Below are 19,082 nucleotides of genomic sequence, written 5' to 3'. Positions count from 1 at the left end.
TCTGAGTATTACTCTAAATATGATAGGTTTTTTAGCCAGGAACTGGAGGCATACACCTATAGTCCTACTAGCTACTCAGGAAACTAAGGCCCAAAAGATCGAAGTTCAAAGCCAGCCCAGGCAGATAGACTTTGCTAGACTCCACCTCCATATTAACCAGCAAAAGCAGGTCTGAAAGCATAATTCAAGTGGTAGATTCAAGTGGCAGCCAGCCTAGCAAACATAAAGCCCTAAATCCAAACCTTTCTACCACAAAAAATGTTTAATTTAAAAATATGATTTTTAAAAATATAGCTAAAATTATATATTGTAGGGTTATGTATATGCTCCCACTACTATGGTCTGAATGTATCTTCCATAAATTGAATTGACAAAATTGGAAAGTGCTGCCTTTAGTACATGATTATACCATGAAGTCAGAGCCTATTAAAGGGTTTAAAGAGAAGGCTGGGGATATGGCTCAAGTGGTAGAATACCTGCTTAGTAGAACCAAAGCCCTGATTGTAAACTCTAGTACTACCAAAAATAAAAAGTATAAAAATATAAATAAAGGGTTTAAGAGAATTAGTTAGCATCCACTAGCTGCTTCTGCCATATGAGGACACAACATTTAAGATATCTTGAAACCAGATACTCGTTCTTTACAGACACCAAATATGCTACCCACTTTAACCTTGATCTTCCCAGTTTCCATAAATGTAAACCATAAATTTATGCTGTTTATAAATTACCCAGTATAAGGCATTTTATTACAGCAGCAGTAAAGAACTAAAATCACCAAAAAATTTTATATAGTCAAAACAGGACTTTTTCAGAAGTGGTAAGCTTTGTTTCTGTAATAATAAAAATTAACTATTCTTGCCCAAATATATGACACCTAAAGCTTTACATAGAGAAGGAAAACATTAAATAAAATATTGGTGTTTTAAGTGTTATAGTGCCATAAAATAACAAATGAAACAATTTTGGCTACTCATGGTAGCTAGTGCTAGAAATTCTAAGTCAATACAATAATAAAGTAAAATTAAACTGGATTGAAAACAGGTATTTATATTTACATAGAATGTGGTTTTATACTAGAAAATCCAAAAGAATCACTAACAATAACAGAATATCCAGTTAAAGAAATAGAAAAAATATCAACAAATTTATAAACTATCAATAACCAATGAGAAAACAAAAAGGAGAACCTATTCACAATTTCAAAAACAATACAAAAGGTTGGACACACAATATCAAATAAAAATCTTCACAAAAACTGGGTGCCAGTGGCTCATGGCTAATCCTGCCTACTTAGGAGGCGAAGATCTGAAGATTAAAAGTTTAAAGCGAGCCTGAGCAGTAAAGTCTGTGAGACCCTTATTTCCAATTAACTACCCAAAAGACAAGCAGAGCTGTGGCTCAAGTGGTAGAGCATAATCCTTAAGAAAAAACAATCTAAGGGAGAGCTCTCAAGGCCAGAGTTCAAGCCTCAGTACCAAGACACACACAAATCTTGACCCCCCCCCAAGAAAAAAAGCATGAAACTGAGCTTAGAAACAAAGACTAAATACATAAAGAACAGAAAGGAAAAGGAAAAGGAAAGAGTCAGAAAGGAAGAGACAGGGTGGGTGAAGATTGGAGAAAAAGTCAACAGATACAGGTCCACATGGCTATAAAACCTAGGTACTGAATACTGAAGTATTATATTAGGATGTGCCTTGTTTTATAGTAAAGCTTACTACAGAATAGTAATAGAAAGTAGAGTACACCAAAGAAACAAGCAATGAAATATAATAGCTCAGGAAATAAATCCTGGTAGTTGGGAGAATTTTATATAAGAAAAAAAGCTTAAAAATAAAAATGTAACAGAAATGCATTATAAACCATTATTTAAAAATATAGAGGATTTATAACTTTGTTTCATAGAATAAAAAAATTAATTCTAAACAAAGACAAAACAAAAAAATTATAAACAAGTACGTATCATATACTAGGGTGACATCTAGGGCATCGTGCAGGGTATGCAAGTGTTCTACCACTAGGCCATCAGTATATATACATACTCAAATATAGACAATGTTTATATTTTTCCTACATATATTTTTTATTCACAAAAATGTAAACTTTTTTTGGTGGGGGCTTGGGTGCTGTTCCTGCGCTCTTCAGCTCAAGGCAAGCACTCTACCACTTAAGCCACAGCACCACTTCCAGTTTTCTAGTGGTTTATTGGAGATAAGAGACTTTCCTGCCCAGGCTGGCTTTGAACCACGATCCTCAGATCTCAGCCTCCTGAGTACCTAGGATTACCGGTGTGAGCCACCAGCACCCAGCTTAAAAATGTAAAAATTTTTGAACTCAAAAAACTATAACCTGAACCATAAGGCAGACAACCAAATAAAGCAAAAATTTCAACAAAAGTAAGAATAGTTTTTTGGTTTTTTTTTTTTGGGGGGGGGTTGGTTTTGATGCCTGAACTCTGTGCCTGGGCGCTGTCCCTCAGCTCTTTTAGCTCAAGGCATTCTACCACTTGAGCCAAAGCACCACTTCAGGCTTTTTTCTGTTTATGTGGTGCCGAGGAATCGAACCTAGGGCCTCATGCATGCGAGGCAAGCACTCTACCACTGAGCCACCTTCCCAGCCCAAGAATGGTTCTTAATGTATGAACAATTTATGTGAGCTGAGCCAGGTGCTGGTGATGCACACCTGTAAGAGCACTTGAAAGGCTAGAATGGAAGGATTGTGGTTCCCAGTCAACCTAGGCAGAAAAGTTCTCAAGACTTCTTAATCCATTGATGGCTGTAGTAGTAGCATGTATGATGGGAGGCTGAGATTGGGAGATTTGCAGTCAGGTCAGCCTGGGCAAAAAAGTCAACAAGACCCATTTTAACAGAGGGAAGCCAGACAGCAACAACACAGAGGTCTAGACCAAAGCTCAAGCAGGAAGTCTGCAAGACCCTATCTTAAAAACAGCCAGTGAAGCTGGGCACTGGTGGCTCATGCCTGTAATCAATCATAGCTTCTCTGGAGGCTGAAACCTGAGGACCACGGTTTGAAGCCAGCCTGGGCAGGAAAGTCCTTTCTTAGCTCTAATATATTACTCAGAAAAAGCTGAAAGTGGTGCTGTGGCTCAAATGGTAGAGTGCTAGTCTTGAGAAAAAGAACCTTGGGGACAGCAACCAAGCTCTGAGTTCAAACCCCAAGATGAGCACAAAAAAGAAAAAGCCAGCAAAAAGGTAGGGCTGGAGGTGTGACTCAGCAATACAATACTTGCCTAAGCACAAGCATTTTAGTTCAAACTCTGGCACTGCTCCATTCCCCCAAAAAAGGAGCTATGTGCAGAATTAAAAACAAAACCACAATAAAATAAATTCCAAAAGCCTAATCTATATTAGTAAAAGACATAAGCAGAAGAATTCTAAAGGAAAACAGAAAAGATTAACATTTTAAAATATTTATTTAACAATTGTAAAATACCTATTAATGTCTTGGCCTTGGGTACTCAACAATACTACCCAAGTCACCAACTGATTGGTACTTTGTAAAAACACAAACCTACAAATTACCATAATTCACTGCAATTAGTGAGATTTTTTTTAACCATATGGCATTATGAGGGATCTAAGACATACCCATATAAAGCTTTCCTGGAAAAATGTGACAAAAGTAGAAACCCAAAAGATTCGAGGAAGAAACCATGAATTCCATGGAAGGAAATCAGGATGTGTAAAGAACAAGCACCTTAAAAAGGCAAGGCCTTTGAGGTTACTGATAATAGCTCACACAAAGCAATTTTTTTACATACTGGACCAATGTAGGTACAAAAGTATTAAGAAGAAAATGGACACTGAGATTCTGAAAGGTTTTTAAATTTTTATTTATTTATTTATTTATTTTTGGTCAATTGTGGGGCTTGAACTCTGTGCCTGGGCACTTTCCCTGTGCTGTGCTCTTCAGCTCAAGGCAAGAGCTCCACTGCTTGAGCCACAGTGCCACTTCCAGTTTTCTAATGGTTCATTGGAGATAAGAGTCTCACAGACTTTCTTGCCCGGGCTGGCTTTGAACCATGATCCTCAGATCTCAGCCTCCTGAGATTACAGGCGTGAGCCACTGGCACCCAGCTTCTGAAGGGTTTTGGAAGCCATGACAAAAGTTTGAAACATAAAAGTTAAGTCAAAGAGAAAGCATATATACTCTATACCCTAGAGGAATAACATATCATATACAGTCAACCCTCCATACTCATAGTTCCATAACCAAGAACTTCACTAAAATAATTTGGGGGAAAGTTGTACCTGAACTGAACATGAACAGATATTTTTTTCTTATTACTATTCACATTATTTATGAATTATAAATAAACTCTAAATCATTTAAAGCATGTAAAAGAGGATATCCACAGTCTATAAATATTACACTGCTGTGTATGGGTGGCTCATGCCTATAATCCTAGCTACTCAGGAGGGCTGAGATCTGAAGATCACAGTTTGAAAACAGCCTGGGCAGGAAAATCCATGAGACTCTTATCTACAATTAACCAGAACACCAAAAGTGGAGTTGTGGCTCAAAGTGGTAGTAGAGACAGTATCTAGGCCCGGAGTTCAAGCCCCATGACTGACTGACTCACTGACTCACTGACTCACTCACTCAATAAATAAATAAATAAATAAATACAAACATAGACTTTTATATCTAAGGTTTGGGTATCTACAGGTTTTAGTACCCAAGCATGGTCCTAGAACCCAAGAGATACAGTAATCCAATTGTACATGCTTTGAAGAACATAATTCAGCTGGGCGCCGGTGGCTCATGCCTGTAATCCTTGCTACTCAGGAGGCTGAGATCTGAGGATCATGGTTCAAAGCCAGCCCGAGCAGGAAAGACCATGAGACTCCTATCTCCAATAAACCACCAGAAAACCAGAAGTGGCGCTGTAGCTCAAGTGGTAGAGCGCTCGCCTGGAGCTATAGAGCTGAGGGACAGTGCCCAGGCCCAGAGTTCAAGCCCTACAACTGACCAAAAAAAACAAAACAAAACAAAACAAAACATAACTCTAGTTCAGTTTGAGAACCAGTTTGAGAAAGGTTACTGAAAGAAGAAAAAACATGGGAGGAAAGATAACCAGTTATGGGTCTGCTTGAAGGGAAAAGAAATTGCTTAAAATTAGGGTAATAAGAAAACTCAAAAGAACTTCATCACCAACTAGATGATTATAGACATGAGCCACTAGAGCCTGGCAATAAGTCTTTTTTTTTAAACCATTAGACTGAAAAAACTTAATTTAAAAAATGTAAATGGTGAGAAAACAAATACTTTCATAAGTGGATCAAAAGAAAACAATTTTTCTAAAATTACTGTTAGCAAGTCTATGCCAAAATATATGTTTGAAAATATTCTGTAACTCACCCTATCTTCAAGCTATCATCACCCTATCCACTGATCACTTTTTGCTTTTTTAATACTTGCTTATCATCTGTTATCTATCTATCTAATTACTACCCTATTGTTTGTCTCCTTGATCTAAAAGGTATCCCAGTAAGGGCTGGGAACTTGCTCATTTTTTTTCACAGGCATATTCCAAGTATCAAGGACAGTATTAGGCACATAATAAGTACTTTAATAAATATATGAAAGAAAAAAATGAGTGATATAAACAAGAAGATATTTTACAGATACAAACAGGAATGGGGGTATAACCTAAAGGCAGAGCATCTACACAGCATATACAAAGCCTGGATTTGATGCCTATTACCATACATATACATACACACAAACACACTCACAGACAAAAAAAAAAAGGCTCAAAATTGACAAGGATATAAAATTGGTAAAAACCCTCATGAAAGCACTTTAACAAGGTTTTAAATGTATACACCCTTTGAAATGGCAATCATGGTTCTTAATATTTACCTTAAGCTCTGATTCTGATAATAATGTAAAAATGTATACTTAGAAAGATGTCTATTGCTTTATTTAATAAACCACTGAAAACTTCAATATTTTAAGTTGTATAAATTTTAGAACATCTAAAAAATTAGGAAATATGCAGCTATCCGTTTTGTTTTTTGGTTGGTTTTTTTTGGGGGGGGGGAGATAATCAGTCGTGGGGCTTGAACTCTGGGCCTGGGCGCTGTCCCTTAGCTCTTCAGCTCAAGGGGAACGCTCTACCACTTGAGTCACAGCGCCACTTCCAGTTTTCTGGTGGTTAATTGGAGATGAGTCTCATGAGGACTTTTCTACCTGGGCTGATTTCAAACTGTGATCCTCAGATCTCAGCCTCCTGAAAAGCTAGGATTACAGATGTGAGCAACTGGCGCCCAGTTTATGCAACTATCTTAAAAGAATGACATTAAACATAACCTGACATGAAATAACATTCCCAGCATAATGAATTTAAAAAACAAGTTACATTAACAACTTACAGGAGGATATAATCTTCATAAAATAATGTGTATGTCTATTTATATGCATAAAGAGAACATGGATGTGTGGTCACCAAAACTTTAACAAATATTACCTTCAGCTTCTGGGACTTTAATTTTTACTTTCTTCTTTATGCTCTTCTTTATTACTTGAATTTTCTACAGAGTATATCATCTTTCTAATCAGAAAAAACAAAGCTATTTTCATTTTAAAAACCTCAGAAAGCTCTGTTTCTAATCCTCTTATGGTAATATAAACTAAGAAAGAAAACTTATTTTTCCATCATAAGACTTCTTTACTAGATGGGGAGACCTTAACTATCTTGATTTCTAACTTATCTTAAATCTTGAAAAAGTATCTCAACATTGTGCTAGGACACTATTCCCAGAAACCCATCAGAAATGCCATGCTAGTACAGCTGGAGACTCGTACTAAATGAGGCTTTCTTGTTTCCTATTACCTTTTTATACATTCACCTGGCATGTTCATATGTTTCTCAAATAGAAAATCAATCAAACAAAAATATTTATGTAGCCCTTATTAAAAAAAATATGTATATTTTTGGGAGACTGTTTAAAAAATCCAATTGCCCAACTTGCTCAAAGAAGTTGGACAGTACTATTCTCTACCTGTTATACTCAGAAATTCGTTTGTTTTTTTTTTGGGGGGGTGGGGAAAGCAATCTCAGGAAACAAATGGCACAGAGCCTAGCTTTACAATCTGCTAGCAGCATTTTTCCTGAACTTATTCATTCATGCTTCAGCTTCTTCACCTATAAAACAAGGATACCACAAATGCTACATAATTTACATAACCTAGCACTTGTCTAGTATGTAATGAGCAATCACAAGCTAACTCTGATCTTCAATCTCAAAATGAAAGTGTGTCTATGTGATGCTTTTGTTTTTCCCAACAGAATTATTAGCTTTACTTTCACAAAACTTTAGTTATATCACAATCTTCACTATCTCCAATAACAAGAACTTTTCCAGAGTAAAAGTTATGTATACCTTATTCATGCTTATGTTGTCAGAACCAAGTATAGGCCCTAGCATATAATAAAAAATAAAAAATGAAAATTGGAAGAATGAGTGAATGAATAAAGAGATAAATTAATGGGTATTACTGACACATCTGATTACTCTAGTATATAGCTCTCTTGAGGTTAATAAAAGTGAAACCAGTAAGGTAAGAGAACTCATATAGGAAGCTAAAAAAATTCTTCATTAAAGCTTCCTAAACAAATGAGCCATACAACTGGCACATATTAAATCAATAGCAGATAATGTTCTTCATTAAAAAAAGTCAAACACAAAATTAGAAATAAAAGCTTATTCTATTTCTATATTCACAAAGTATCCTATACAACTGAAACATAAATCATCTGATAGTTTAACTGTTCCTATTACACAATTCAATTGACACAACTAAGATTATCAAAATAACACACACACATACACAAACATACATAAGCTAGCCAAGTAAATGCAGAAAAAAGTATCTAGCTTGTCCATAATTATCAATAAAATGGATCCAGAAAATGTTTACACCAACCAAAAAAAAGGTCTAAGAGAACTTCCTGAGACCATAAAAGAAAAGATCTGGAAATGAAGGGAAAAAATTCTAAAATAATAACAATGTTTGTTTGTTTGTTTTTTTAAAAAAAAGGAAAAAAAAGAATGAGTAGAAGTAATTTAGGCTCACTTATTTTTGGGGGGGATTGGTCGTGGAGCTTGAAATCTGGGCCTGGGCACTGTCCCTCAGCTCTTCAGCTCAAGGTAAGCACTCTACCATTTGAGCCACAATTTCCAGTTTTCTGGTAGTTTATTGGAGTTTCCTGGCTTTTCCTGACTGGGCTGGCTTTGAACAGTGATCCTCATATCTCTGCCTCCTGAGTACGTAAGATTACAGGCCTGAGCCACCAGTGCCTGGCTTAGGCTCACTTTTAAAATGTAGAAGGATTATAAAATAATGTAAATAATCAAATCAACATTTCACTAAGTTGGAGGGATGGTTCAAGTAGTAGAAGGTCCTGCCTATCAAGCACAAGACCCTGAGTTCAAATCCCAGTACTATCAAAAATATAAAAAAATAAAATCTCCCCTAAAATCTACAGGAGGAAAATTTGACTCAAATTGAAGATTTAAATTTGTTTAAAATACTTCAAAGAAAAATTACTTAAGGTATATACAATTCAGGCTAATCTAAATCAAAATGCTATTAAACCTACCTGACTAGAACTTTATGGTCCTTCATATGGTGCTAATTATGTAAATGCAAGTAATGATGCTATTATTATTTGAAGACACTTGGTCTCTTAATTTAAAATTACCTTTCCATTAAGAACATTTACTCATTATAGCACAGCAAAAGCTGCTTTAACACAGATAATAAAAAGACAAAAGTAAAAAAATCATAAAATCCAAATTTCAAAAATTAATGTGCTTTTACAGAATCAAAGTTATTGGTTTAATCACTGAGTAATTTTGGATTTGAAGTCTCTTTATTAGTCTCAAGCTCCCTAAATTATCCCCTGAACTTTCTCATAAGTTAAAGTTCGAGATAAATGTTTTATTTTTATCCACCTTAATACAAATTCAAACAAAAAGACATAAAATAGGGGCCTATATATTGATTTCTACTCACATACACACCCATACACATGCATGCACGCACACATTTTTTTTCAAAGCAAACTAGCAGAAAATATTCTCTATTTAGATACTTAAATTGGAAATTGGAAAAGCTAATCTCAAGAAGCTGATGAACAAAGTGATTATAACCACACAAAAAGACAATGAAAGTGTTCCAGAGTTGGGTCCAAACAAAAAAATACTTCAAGGTTATAAATATATACTATAATTCTAAGCATAAAGTAACAAAAATCCTCCTAAATTCAAAGAAATTTGATATCAATTACTCACATTGTAAAATGAAGGTAGGGCTTATGTATAGCAGCAGTTGATGACTGTTTCTTTGGTGATCCTGAGTGACAATTGGTCTCAAAAATTGATAAAGTATTCTCATCTTCACTATCATCTAAAATTAAACTTTCTGTATCTGTTACAACAAAAAAAGCACAAGAATTATGAGATTTATAAACATAATTTTTTCACCTTTATAGATTATCTACCTAAGAATTATGAGATGTAATTTGAGAGACTCTGCTGACCAAAATTAGTCTTGGAAAAGCAATGGTTATACTATAAAACTCCACCTACTCACTAAAACTCTGAATTAAATTTGGACACAAAACCAGTCTTTTTCATATTAGGTTCAATTAATAGGATACCAAGTCTAGTTCTGAAAGAAGCAACAAAAAGTAACAACTTGACCCAGTTTTAAAAATGGAATACAACTTTTCAAGGAAAATTTTATGAATTAAGATTGAGTCAGGAATTAAGTCAAAAATCAGTCTTAAACATGCACTCATTATTAAAATAGCTTTAGTCTTCTCTATGGGCCATTGGGGTATTACTCAGTATACTAATTAAAACTAAAATTCTTACTGAGAATACAATACTTAAAGCTTCTTAGACTATAATATGAAGTATTAATAACTACACATACCTATTGAAAGTAGTAATCCATTCAATAAACAGCAATGCTTAAATGTGCAGAAGAGCTAAGGAGAATTCAGGTTGACATAAATCAACTTCAGGCACATGCCTGTAATCCCATTTATCCAACCGGGTGAGTTGGGAGGGCTGATTGAGGCCAGCATGGACAATTTGATTGTCAGATAGACAGATAGATAAGATAGATAGATAGATAGACAGACGGATAGATTTTGACAGGAGTCAAAGCAAATAGAAGGGTGGTTTATAAAATCAGATCTAAATTATACTGTCAGAGCTAACTGAATGGCTTTAAAAGATAAATATTTAGCAAAATTGATTTTTTTTTTTGGGTCCGGTTGTAGGGCCTGAACTCTGGGCCTGAGCGCCATCCCTCAGCTCTTCAGCTCAAGGCTAGTGCTCTACCACTTGAGCCACAGCGCCACTTCCGGCTTTTTTCTTTTTGCTTATGTGGTGTTGGGAATCGAACCCAGGGCCTCACGCATGCAAGGCAAGCGCTCTTACCACTGAGCCACCTTCCCAGCCCGCAAAATTGATATTTTTAAATAAATCTAGCAATTGAGTACTTTCAAATAATTTCATGTTCAAGGATATGTGTTTAAGAGCAAAACAAATCAAATACATCTAATTCATAAATAAATAAAATTTGGTTTCTCTTCTCTATTGAGCTCCATTAACTGAAACTAAGTGCACTTCATACTTACGAAAATAAAATTAAAGCATAACAGATGTTAATTCTCTAAAATGAAAATTCTCAAAGATAAGTGGTCTACCATTATTCAGTATTCATTCATCATTTATTATTCAGGAAAGTTTGCTATTTTTTTTTTTACAGAAAGTAAACTAAATTTTAAAAATTGAAAAATTTGACAGAAATATATGAATTCCCAGTTATGAAAATACACTTGGGGGCTGGGAAGGTTGCTCAGTGGTAGAGCACTTCCCTTGCATGCTCAAGGCCCTAGGTTCGATTCCTCAGCACCACATAAGAAAAAAGCCGGAAGTGGCACTGTGGCTCAAGTGGTAGAGTGCTAGCCTTAAGCTGAAGAGCTGAGGGACAGCACCTAACCTATAGGACTGTAATGAGTATTAATGAATGATAATTTGTGTCTAAAAGAATAAACCTAAACTAGTATTATTATCAACTTTCTAAAGATAGTTAACTCACTTACAATAACATGGTCACTATATCCTAAGAGTAAACATTCGCTCATACATTTTACAAAGATTCCCAGGCAGCTACTTTATCATGGGCAGTATACCAGGCCTAAAATACATAGATACAATGATAAATAATATTTTTTGGGGGGGGTCTGGTCGTGGAGCCTGAACTCTGGGCCTGGGCGCTGTCCCTCAGCTCTTCAGCTCAAGGCTAGCACTCTACCACTTGAGCTACAGCGCCACTTCCAGCTTTTTTCTTTTTGCTTATGTGGTGCTGAGAAATCGAACCCAGGGCCTCGAGCATGCAAAGCAAGCGCTCTACCGCTGAGCCACCTTCCCAGCCCAATAAATAATCTTATAAGCAAATTATGTTTGTATTTTTTTCATCTAAACAGTAAAAGAAAAAAGAAAAAATTAGTCTATAGTACCTTCTTTCTTGTCACTCTGGCTAATTTCAGCATGAGGAAACACTTTTTGTAAGACTGCTAAGATGTTGTTGAAGCTTCTTTCCAGCAGTGGCCTTATAATGGGGGATAGCGCATGTCCTGAAGACATCACAGCACGTTGGGAAGCAGGCACAATATTCTGCATGGCATGGTAAAAATCTTGGGCACTGAGCACTATTGAGGAAACATCCAACTGCAACTTATGACTGCTAGCATAGATCTGAGGATAACGCCTCCGAAGGGCAATCAGGGCAGCCTCAGTGCACAGGGCCTTGATGTCTGCTCCACAGTAGCCTAATGCACAGAAGGAGAAGAATAGCAAAGCTAAGTTCATTCTTTCAAGTACAAATATATTTAATTAATTCTAAATAATTTTATTAACAAAATGAAAACTGAGCATTCTAAATCACCCAACAAAGCATTTAGCTCTTAAATAAGCAATGTTTTGTATATTTTAAATTAACAAAAAGATACACTAAAAAATATGAAAACAAGCCATACCATATCTTAACCTACTGTACAACCTTTTGGGGGAAGGTTTTAAAAGAATTATCATGGACTGGGAAGGTGGCTCAGTGGTAGAGTGCTTGCCTTGAATGCATGAGGCCCTGGGTTCGATTCCTTAGCACCACATAAGCAGAAAAATAAAGCCGGAAGTGGTGCTGTGGCTCAAGTGGTAGAGCGCTAGCCTTGAGTTAAAGAGCTGAGGGACAGCGCCCAGGCCCAGAGTTCAGGCCCCATGACCGGACCAAAAAAAAAACAAAAAACAAAAAAACAAAAAGAATTATCATTTCTTTTTCATCTTTCATTATTATTCTGTCAGTAATTCAGTCCTACTGTTCTACCACTAAGCTACATCCTCAGCTCTTTCTAAAGTCTGAGACAGAATCAGAGCTGCCTAGCTTCTCAAGTAGCTTTACAGGTTATGAACCATGCCTGGCTTATTTTTTCTACTTTTCCTAACTTCTAAACATGAATGCAAAATACTGTAAAGAGATTAATTAGCAGTTTAAGCTACTAGTAATTCAACACCCAAAAAAATAATTTAAAATTGAATCTTGTCTGAGAGCTCCAAAAATACTGAGGAAAATAAGAATTTCCAAACAGACTATGCTTAACAACCTAGCTTAAAATGATTAACAACCTAGTTTCATGGGCTATGCCAATATGAAGTGTTACCCATTACCCATGTTGAATAGTTAAACAGATCAAACTTGCAGTATTTTTTAATCATTTCATTTATCTGAGCAACAAACACATTTAAACATTTGAACATATGAAAGGAAGAAAAATTCAATCTAGTGGTATGTGTTTTCCTGTCAGAAAGTAAACCTGTATTTGATAAAACTCAGTTATACCAGGAAATGAAACCACATACAAGGGAAATCATATAACAGCAGACCCTAAACTCCTCAAGGAGTATCAGGCTCATCTATTTTTTTATACTTCACAATGACATGAAATCAAATACTGAATAAAATTTTAAAAAATATTGAAATAAAAATGGCAAATACAAAGAAACTTACTGAATTAGGGAAAAATATGATTTGTGAGAATTTACCTCAAGAAACTATAAGCAGAATAAGCTTAAATACTGCCCCAGGACATAATTTTTCCCAAATAATTCTTCAGAATAATTAGATTTACTAGTCTCTCCATTTTATTTTCTACTTCTCAATTAATAATCAGAAAAAAAATTCTCTGACATCAACACCCATTATATTAGTTTAACAAAGTAAGTATAGAACATCTAAAGTTATGAATGGCAAAGAATCCAAGAATATGGTTATAGCATATTGAGTGCTATCTTCTATAGCAGATGAAAAAATAAATTCTAATCTTGATTTAATATAAACAACCATATTTCTTTTCTTTCCTTAAGGGTATATACATAAAAGTGAACATATTATATAGTCCTATTCAAATGCAGAAACTTATGTTAAAAAACTTAAAAGTTCACAAACAGGCAAAACAAAAGTAACAGACATTAAAAGTAAATATTATGCATAGCATTTTTGCTATTAAACGTTGATTGCAGGCATATTGTTTATTTTTCTGAATTTACTCCACATTGGAGTTTATCAACAATAGAACACATTTACTGAAAGAAATTTTCACATAGATTATCATACCCAACACACATAAAAGAAATACCTTTGCTTGTAAGAATTATTGGTTTATACTACTTGTAAAAATTAGTGGTTCTTGTAACTGAAACCCCTCTGTAGATCATCTTTATTATAAAAAAAAATGAAAAAACGCATTTGTGGTTCTCAACTTAGAACAATCATCAAGATGAACAATAAAATGGAAAAAAAAGCCAAGTGCAGTGGCTCATATCCATAATCTTAGCTGCTCAGTAGGCAGGAATTGGGATGATCAAGTTTCAAAAAACACATAGGGGGACAACTCTGTGAGACACCCATCTCAACCAATTAAAAAAAACTGGGCACAGTGCTACTCGCCTATCATCCCAGATATAGAGGAAGTTTAAATGGAAAAAATCACAGTCCAGGCCAGCCCAGACATAAATGTGAGATCACAGTTGAAAAATGACAATGCAGGAAGGCATGATATAGGGGAGAGAGTGCTTGCCTGGCAAGAGTTCAAACCCCATTGCTAACAAAGGAGGAGGAGGAAGAAGAGGAAGGGAGGAGGAAAAGAGGAAGGAAAGAGGAAGAAGGGAAGTAAAGAAAAGAGAAAAAGAAGCAGAAGAAGCAAAGGAAGCAGAAGAAGGAAAATAAAGGAGTAGGAAGACAATGATGAAGAAAAAAGAAGAAATGCAGATTCTCAGGCAACACAACAAAGAATCAGTGGGATGCGAGTCTGTAATCCTAGCTATTCAGAGGCTGAGAACTGAGAATCGTGGTAGGAAGCCAGCCTGAGCAGGAAATCCATGAGACTCTTATCTCCAATTAACCACACAAAAAATTTTTTTTAAAAAGCAGAAGCAAAGCTTCTGGCTCAGGGATAGAGTACCAGGCTTGAGTGAATAAGTTAAGGTATAGTGACTAGGACCTAAATTCAAACCCCAGTACACACACACACACAGAATCAGAATCACACACACACACACACACACACAGAATCAGAATCACACACACACACACACACACACACACAGAATCAGAATACCTGAGTTTGGAAGCATAAATGTGTATTCTGAAAAATCTTTTAAAATTATTCTGATAAGACAAAAACAGAATTATGAATCCACTAAACTCTTAAAAGAATTAAAATTGTATCAGAATCACTTCTAAATTAGCAGCACTTTAGATGACCACAGGTTCTAGTAAGGTCTCTGTCCTATCATAACCAATAATATACCTTTGCACTCTTCAAAAGAGTTCGGGTTTAGAAAACAAATGATAAAATCTTTCTAGTAATACTAAAACTATACTAAAACCTTATTAACATCTCTTTCATAATGACTCTAATTCTCCGATTACAAATCTAATACTGTAATGAACACAAATATCTAGAGGGCGGAGAAAATTTTTCCTGGAAGACTGAAAAGGTAACTATTAAAGGACAATGTCAAACAAAATGAAGGCCCACAATAAGGATATTTCATGGATATGTTTTCATTGTTTTAACCATATCACCAAAAATAAAGGAAATATGATTAAGGTTAAGCTCTCAATTTGAAGCTCCTATTAGATTTATAAATGTTCTCGATACCAAAGACATGTTGAGAAGATTTTTACTACATAAAAATCATACAGTCAAATTCAAATTTCTCCTAGTATTAAGCAAGTAATTTATTTCAAAATAAAAGTTACCACCATCCTTACATTGTTCATAAAGACTGCAAAGATGTTTTTTAGGCATAAATATCACTGAATTAAACCCACACATGTTAAAATACATTAAGTATATAAAAATTGATAAATTCATAATGGAGTTAAAATTTACTATGACTTCATACCTGTTTGAACTAGTGCATTTGACCTGTTTGTTTTGATTTTTGTTGGTCTTGGAGCTTGAACTCTGGGTCTGGACACTGGCCCTGAGCTCTGCAGCTCAAGGCGAGCACTCTACCACTGAGCCACAGCACCACTTCTGGTTTTCTGATGGTTAACTGGAGATAAGAGTCTCACAGACTTTCCTACCCGGGCTGGCTTTGAACTGTGATCCTCAGATCTCAGCCTCCTCTGTAGCTAGGATTACAGGTAGGAGCTACCAATGCCCCGGCTTGACCATTTTTCATGTGAACTAGTTCTTAAATGGAATGTCATAACCCAAAACAAATCAATTAATTGCCATAAATTTTTGTGTCACTATCCAGAAAGGTAACAGCATGTAAGTAAATTCAGCGAACATACTGTCATCCTATGAAATAGGTAAAAAGGCAAGAGAAGTTTTTCAGTCCAGTAAGAAATTATGTCATAAATATTTAAACAGGAAAATGTCTGAAAAACTAAAATAAATAAATTGGAAAATTAAGAAGTACTGACCTTTGGAAATGCAAAAGGGAACTAAGATTCTAATAGCTGAGTGAATTAAATAAGAATGTGTCCTATTTCTGGTGGTAGATAGGATAATAGAATACTTTAGAATACCTAGCTGTTAGGGAATTTCCCAAATTATTCTACTTATTTTAGCTAAGGATTATTCTATGATAAATTTGCAGAAAAATCTACAAAAAAAATCCCAATCTGATCTGAACTCTAATAATAAAATAATACCACAAATGAAGAGGGACAAATTTCAAAATGGGAAAAGACTGGTGTTGTTGTTTTTAACCAAATACCACCCTCTCCCATAAAGCAGCACAGGCTTTGCAAAGATCAAGCCAAATTTACATGAAATTTTTTGGCGCATGCTCTCTTATACCAGGCAAAGCTTAAACTGGAGTAGTGCTGGAGAGATTTACGTTTTCTCCTCACCAGAAGATGTCGGAGGTCTTTGTGGTTCAAAAGCTGAGGGATGCTGCTTCGGAGATGGAGGTCCCTGTGGATGAAGAGGATAATTCGGATGTAGCTAACTGAATGGACTAATGTTCTATTTAAATTTAATTATTTGATTTTTTTAAAACTAAATTGTTCTTTTTGGTTTTGGTAACTTTAAAGTTTTCCCAAATAGACTACTATTATTAGTGGACTTGTTTGAGGGATTTCTTAATAATGCCTGTAAAGTTTATGGAGAGAAATTTTTGAAATTTGTATTTTGCATAGTATGAGAGAAAAACAGACAAAAAGAGGAAAAGTGAATGAAGGAAAAAAAATCTGTGTGTATTGTTAGGCATAATGTATCTCTTTTTATTTCAATCCTAATTAAAGCTAAAACCCTGAGTCTATTTCCTGTGTTTATAAATAACCTCTCAACCCATCCTTTTAGAAAAGTATTGTCTGTTCACTCTGTGAGGTAATGTTCTACTGTGATGAATTTTAAGTTAAATTGTAATATTTTAATTTCCAAATCCAGTTAAGTATTTTGAGAGCCCCTCCCACCCAACTTTTATCTACACCACAGGATGAGATTGACTGTGTCATCTACAAAGCAAAGGACTGCATTCCTGCCTTTGACCAGGACCTAATTTTTCTTAGTTCAATTTATGATAAGGGACAATTCCTAAAAGGAGATACTGTACTGTTATTAAGGGTACTCAGCCCTAAATGAAAGGCTTATTAATTGTTAATCAAACATCAAAGACTTGTTAATCAAACATCTGATGGTAGTTAAAAATTCTAATTTAGAAGTTTGCAAACTTTAAGTAAAATATTAAAATAAAAGGCAAAAACATCTATTGTACAATCAAAGACAAAATTATACTCATTACACTTCAAACACAACAGGAAAGGGAGAACAGTGACAACCAAAAGACTCAAATAGGAGCACTCACCAACACATTTTTCTGCCAGTTCACCTAAAAAAGCATCTGACAATTTTGGATTCCAGTCCCTCGTATGGATCTGTAGGATGTGTTTTCTTGCCTAAAAGAAGAGTACAGGTTAAAAGACATATTAGCAACAACTCAAATATGGTAGAACAAATTTTGGAAATATATACCCCAAAATGGTCGATGATTTTAAAGAAATAGACACCCAACATCTATATCATGTGAAGTTGAGTAAAAGGTCTTGTTTCTGTTTCACAAGCTAAGACATTCAATATTCTTAGAATTGAATAAACATGATTGGAAATACACAACAAATGAGTAATTCATTTAGGACTACAATGTAAAGTTAAAATTTACTTTTCTAGGATCACTTGAGCCCAGGAGATGAGACTAGCTTGGGAAACAGTGAGATCCTAACTTGCAAAGCAAAAAAAAAAAAATCAATGTGTCTTAAACAGTTGGTCTGAACTGGGTACCAGTGGCTCATGACTGTAATCCTAGCTATTCAGAAGGCTGAGATCTGAGGATCATGGTTCAAAGCCAGCCTGGGCAGAAAACTCCGTGAGACTCTTATCGCCAATAAACCACTAGAAAATCAGAAGTGGCCCTGTGGCTCAAGTGGTAGAGTGCTCGCCTTAAGCTAAAAAGCTGAGGGACAGTGCCCAGGCCCAGAGTTCAAGCCCCATGACCCACAAAAAAAAAAAAAAAATAAGTACTTTTTACCATTTAAAGTCATGTAAACAAATGAGTTTATATCTTCAATCATATGAATGGCTCTCGTATGAGATACATATCTCCTGGAATATCATATAAATATAAATGATTGTAATAATAATGTTTAATAAACTTTAGATTTCACAGAACTTGTGGTTTTGTTTTTATACTATTAGGCATTTGATTGATAATGCCCTAAATGACAAGTACTTTTAAACAGCTTAAATTTCAATGTGTAGCACGTCTAAATCTTAATTACAAAACAAATTTTTGGTAAAACAGAAAATTGATAAAAAAAAAATCCATTAACTAGTTATATTACCATCACCTAGAATTATATCAGAATTATGTTTTACAGCTGCCTTCCCCTTACAGGAAAAACAACACTTTAACCTCAACACTTCTTGAAATACAAAAATTAAAACCTTAACTAAGCTAATGGTACTGACTATTTGAAAAATATGGGGTACAACTACCAAAACAAAACATAATAATTTCAAAATCATCAAGAATAAAGTTTGTAAAAATCTGGAATCAACAATTAATGTTTCAATTACAAGCAGTAAAGACCTGGACCGAGGAGAATTAAACCAAAACTAACAAAAAACATTTCAAGTAAAATGAAGAAAAAAGAAGTGGGGCACAGTGATGGACTGTAAATCCTAGTTATTCAGGAGGCAATGATCTGAGGATCATAGTTCAAAGCCAGTCCAGGCAGTAAAGTCCATGAGACTCTTATCTCCAATTAGCCATCAAAAAACTGCAAGTGGACCTGAGTCTCAAAGTGGTAAAGCACTAGCCTGGAACAAAAAACTTCAGGGACAGAGCCCAGGCCCTTTGTACAAGCCCAATAATCAACAATAACAAAAAAAAAAAAAGAGAGAGAGGAAGAAATAACTTTGTATATCATATGAAACAACATTTTATATAATAAATGGG

At 35.0% G+C, this 19,082-nt stretch overlaps 1 protein-coding gene across 3 annotated transcripts in view; it reads right to left on the bottom strand.

The window, feature by feature from the left end:
* The window catches only part of Atad2b (ATPase family, AAA domain containing 2B), a 129,622-nt gene that overhangs the window by 57,004 nt on the left and 53,536 nt on the right, over positions 1-19,082 (bottom strand). For all 3 annotated transcript variants that reach the window (XM_013013666.1, XM_013013669.1, XM_013013668.1), the window contains exons 15-17: positions 17,433-17,523; positions 11,570-11,881; positions 9,327-9,462 (exon numbers count right to left, since the gene is read on the bottom strand). In XM_013013666.1, coding sequence (XP_012869120.1) covers positions 9,327-9,462; positions 11,570-11,881; positions 17,433-17,523 — 539 coding nt within the window. The remainder of the gene's footprint in view (positions 1-9,326; positions 9,463-11,569; positions 11,882-17,432; positions 17,524-19,082) is intronic.

Source organism: Dipodomys ordii, unplaced genomic scaffold (genome assembly GCF_000151885.1).
Source record: "Dipodomys ordii isolate 6190 unplaced genomic scaffold, Dord_2.0 Scaffold20, whole genome shotgun sequence".
NCBI lineage: Eukaryota > Metazoa > Chordata > Mammalia > Rodentia > Heteromyidae > Dipodomys > Dipodomys ordii.
This window is presented reverse-complemented; position numbering and strand designations above follow the sequence as displayed.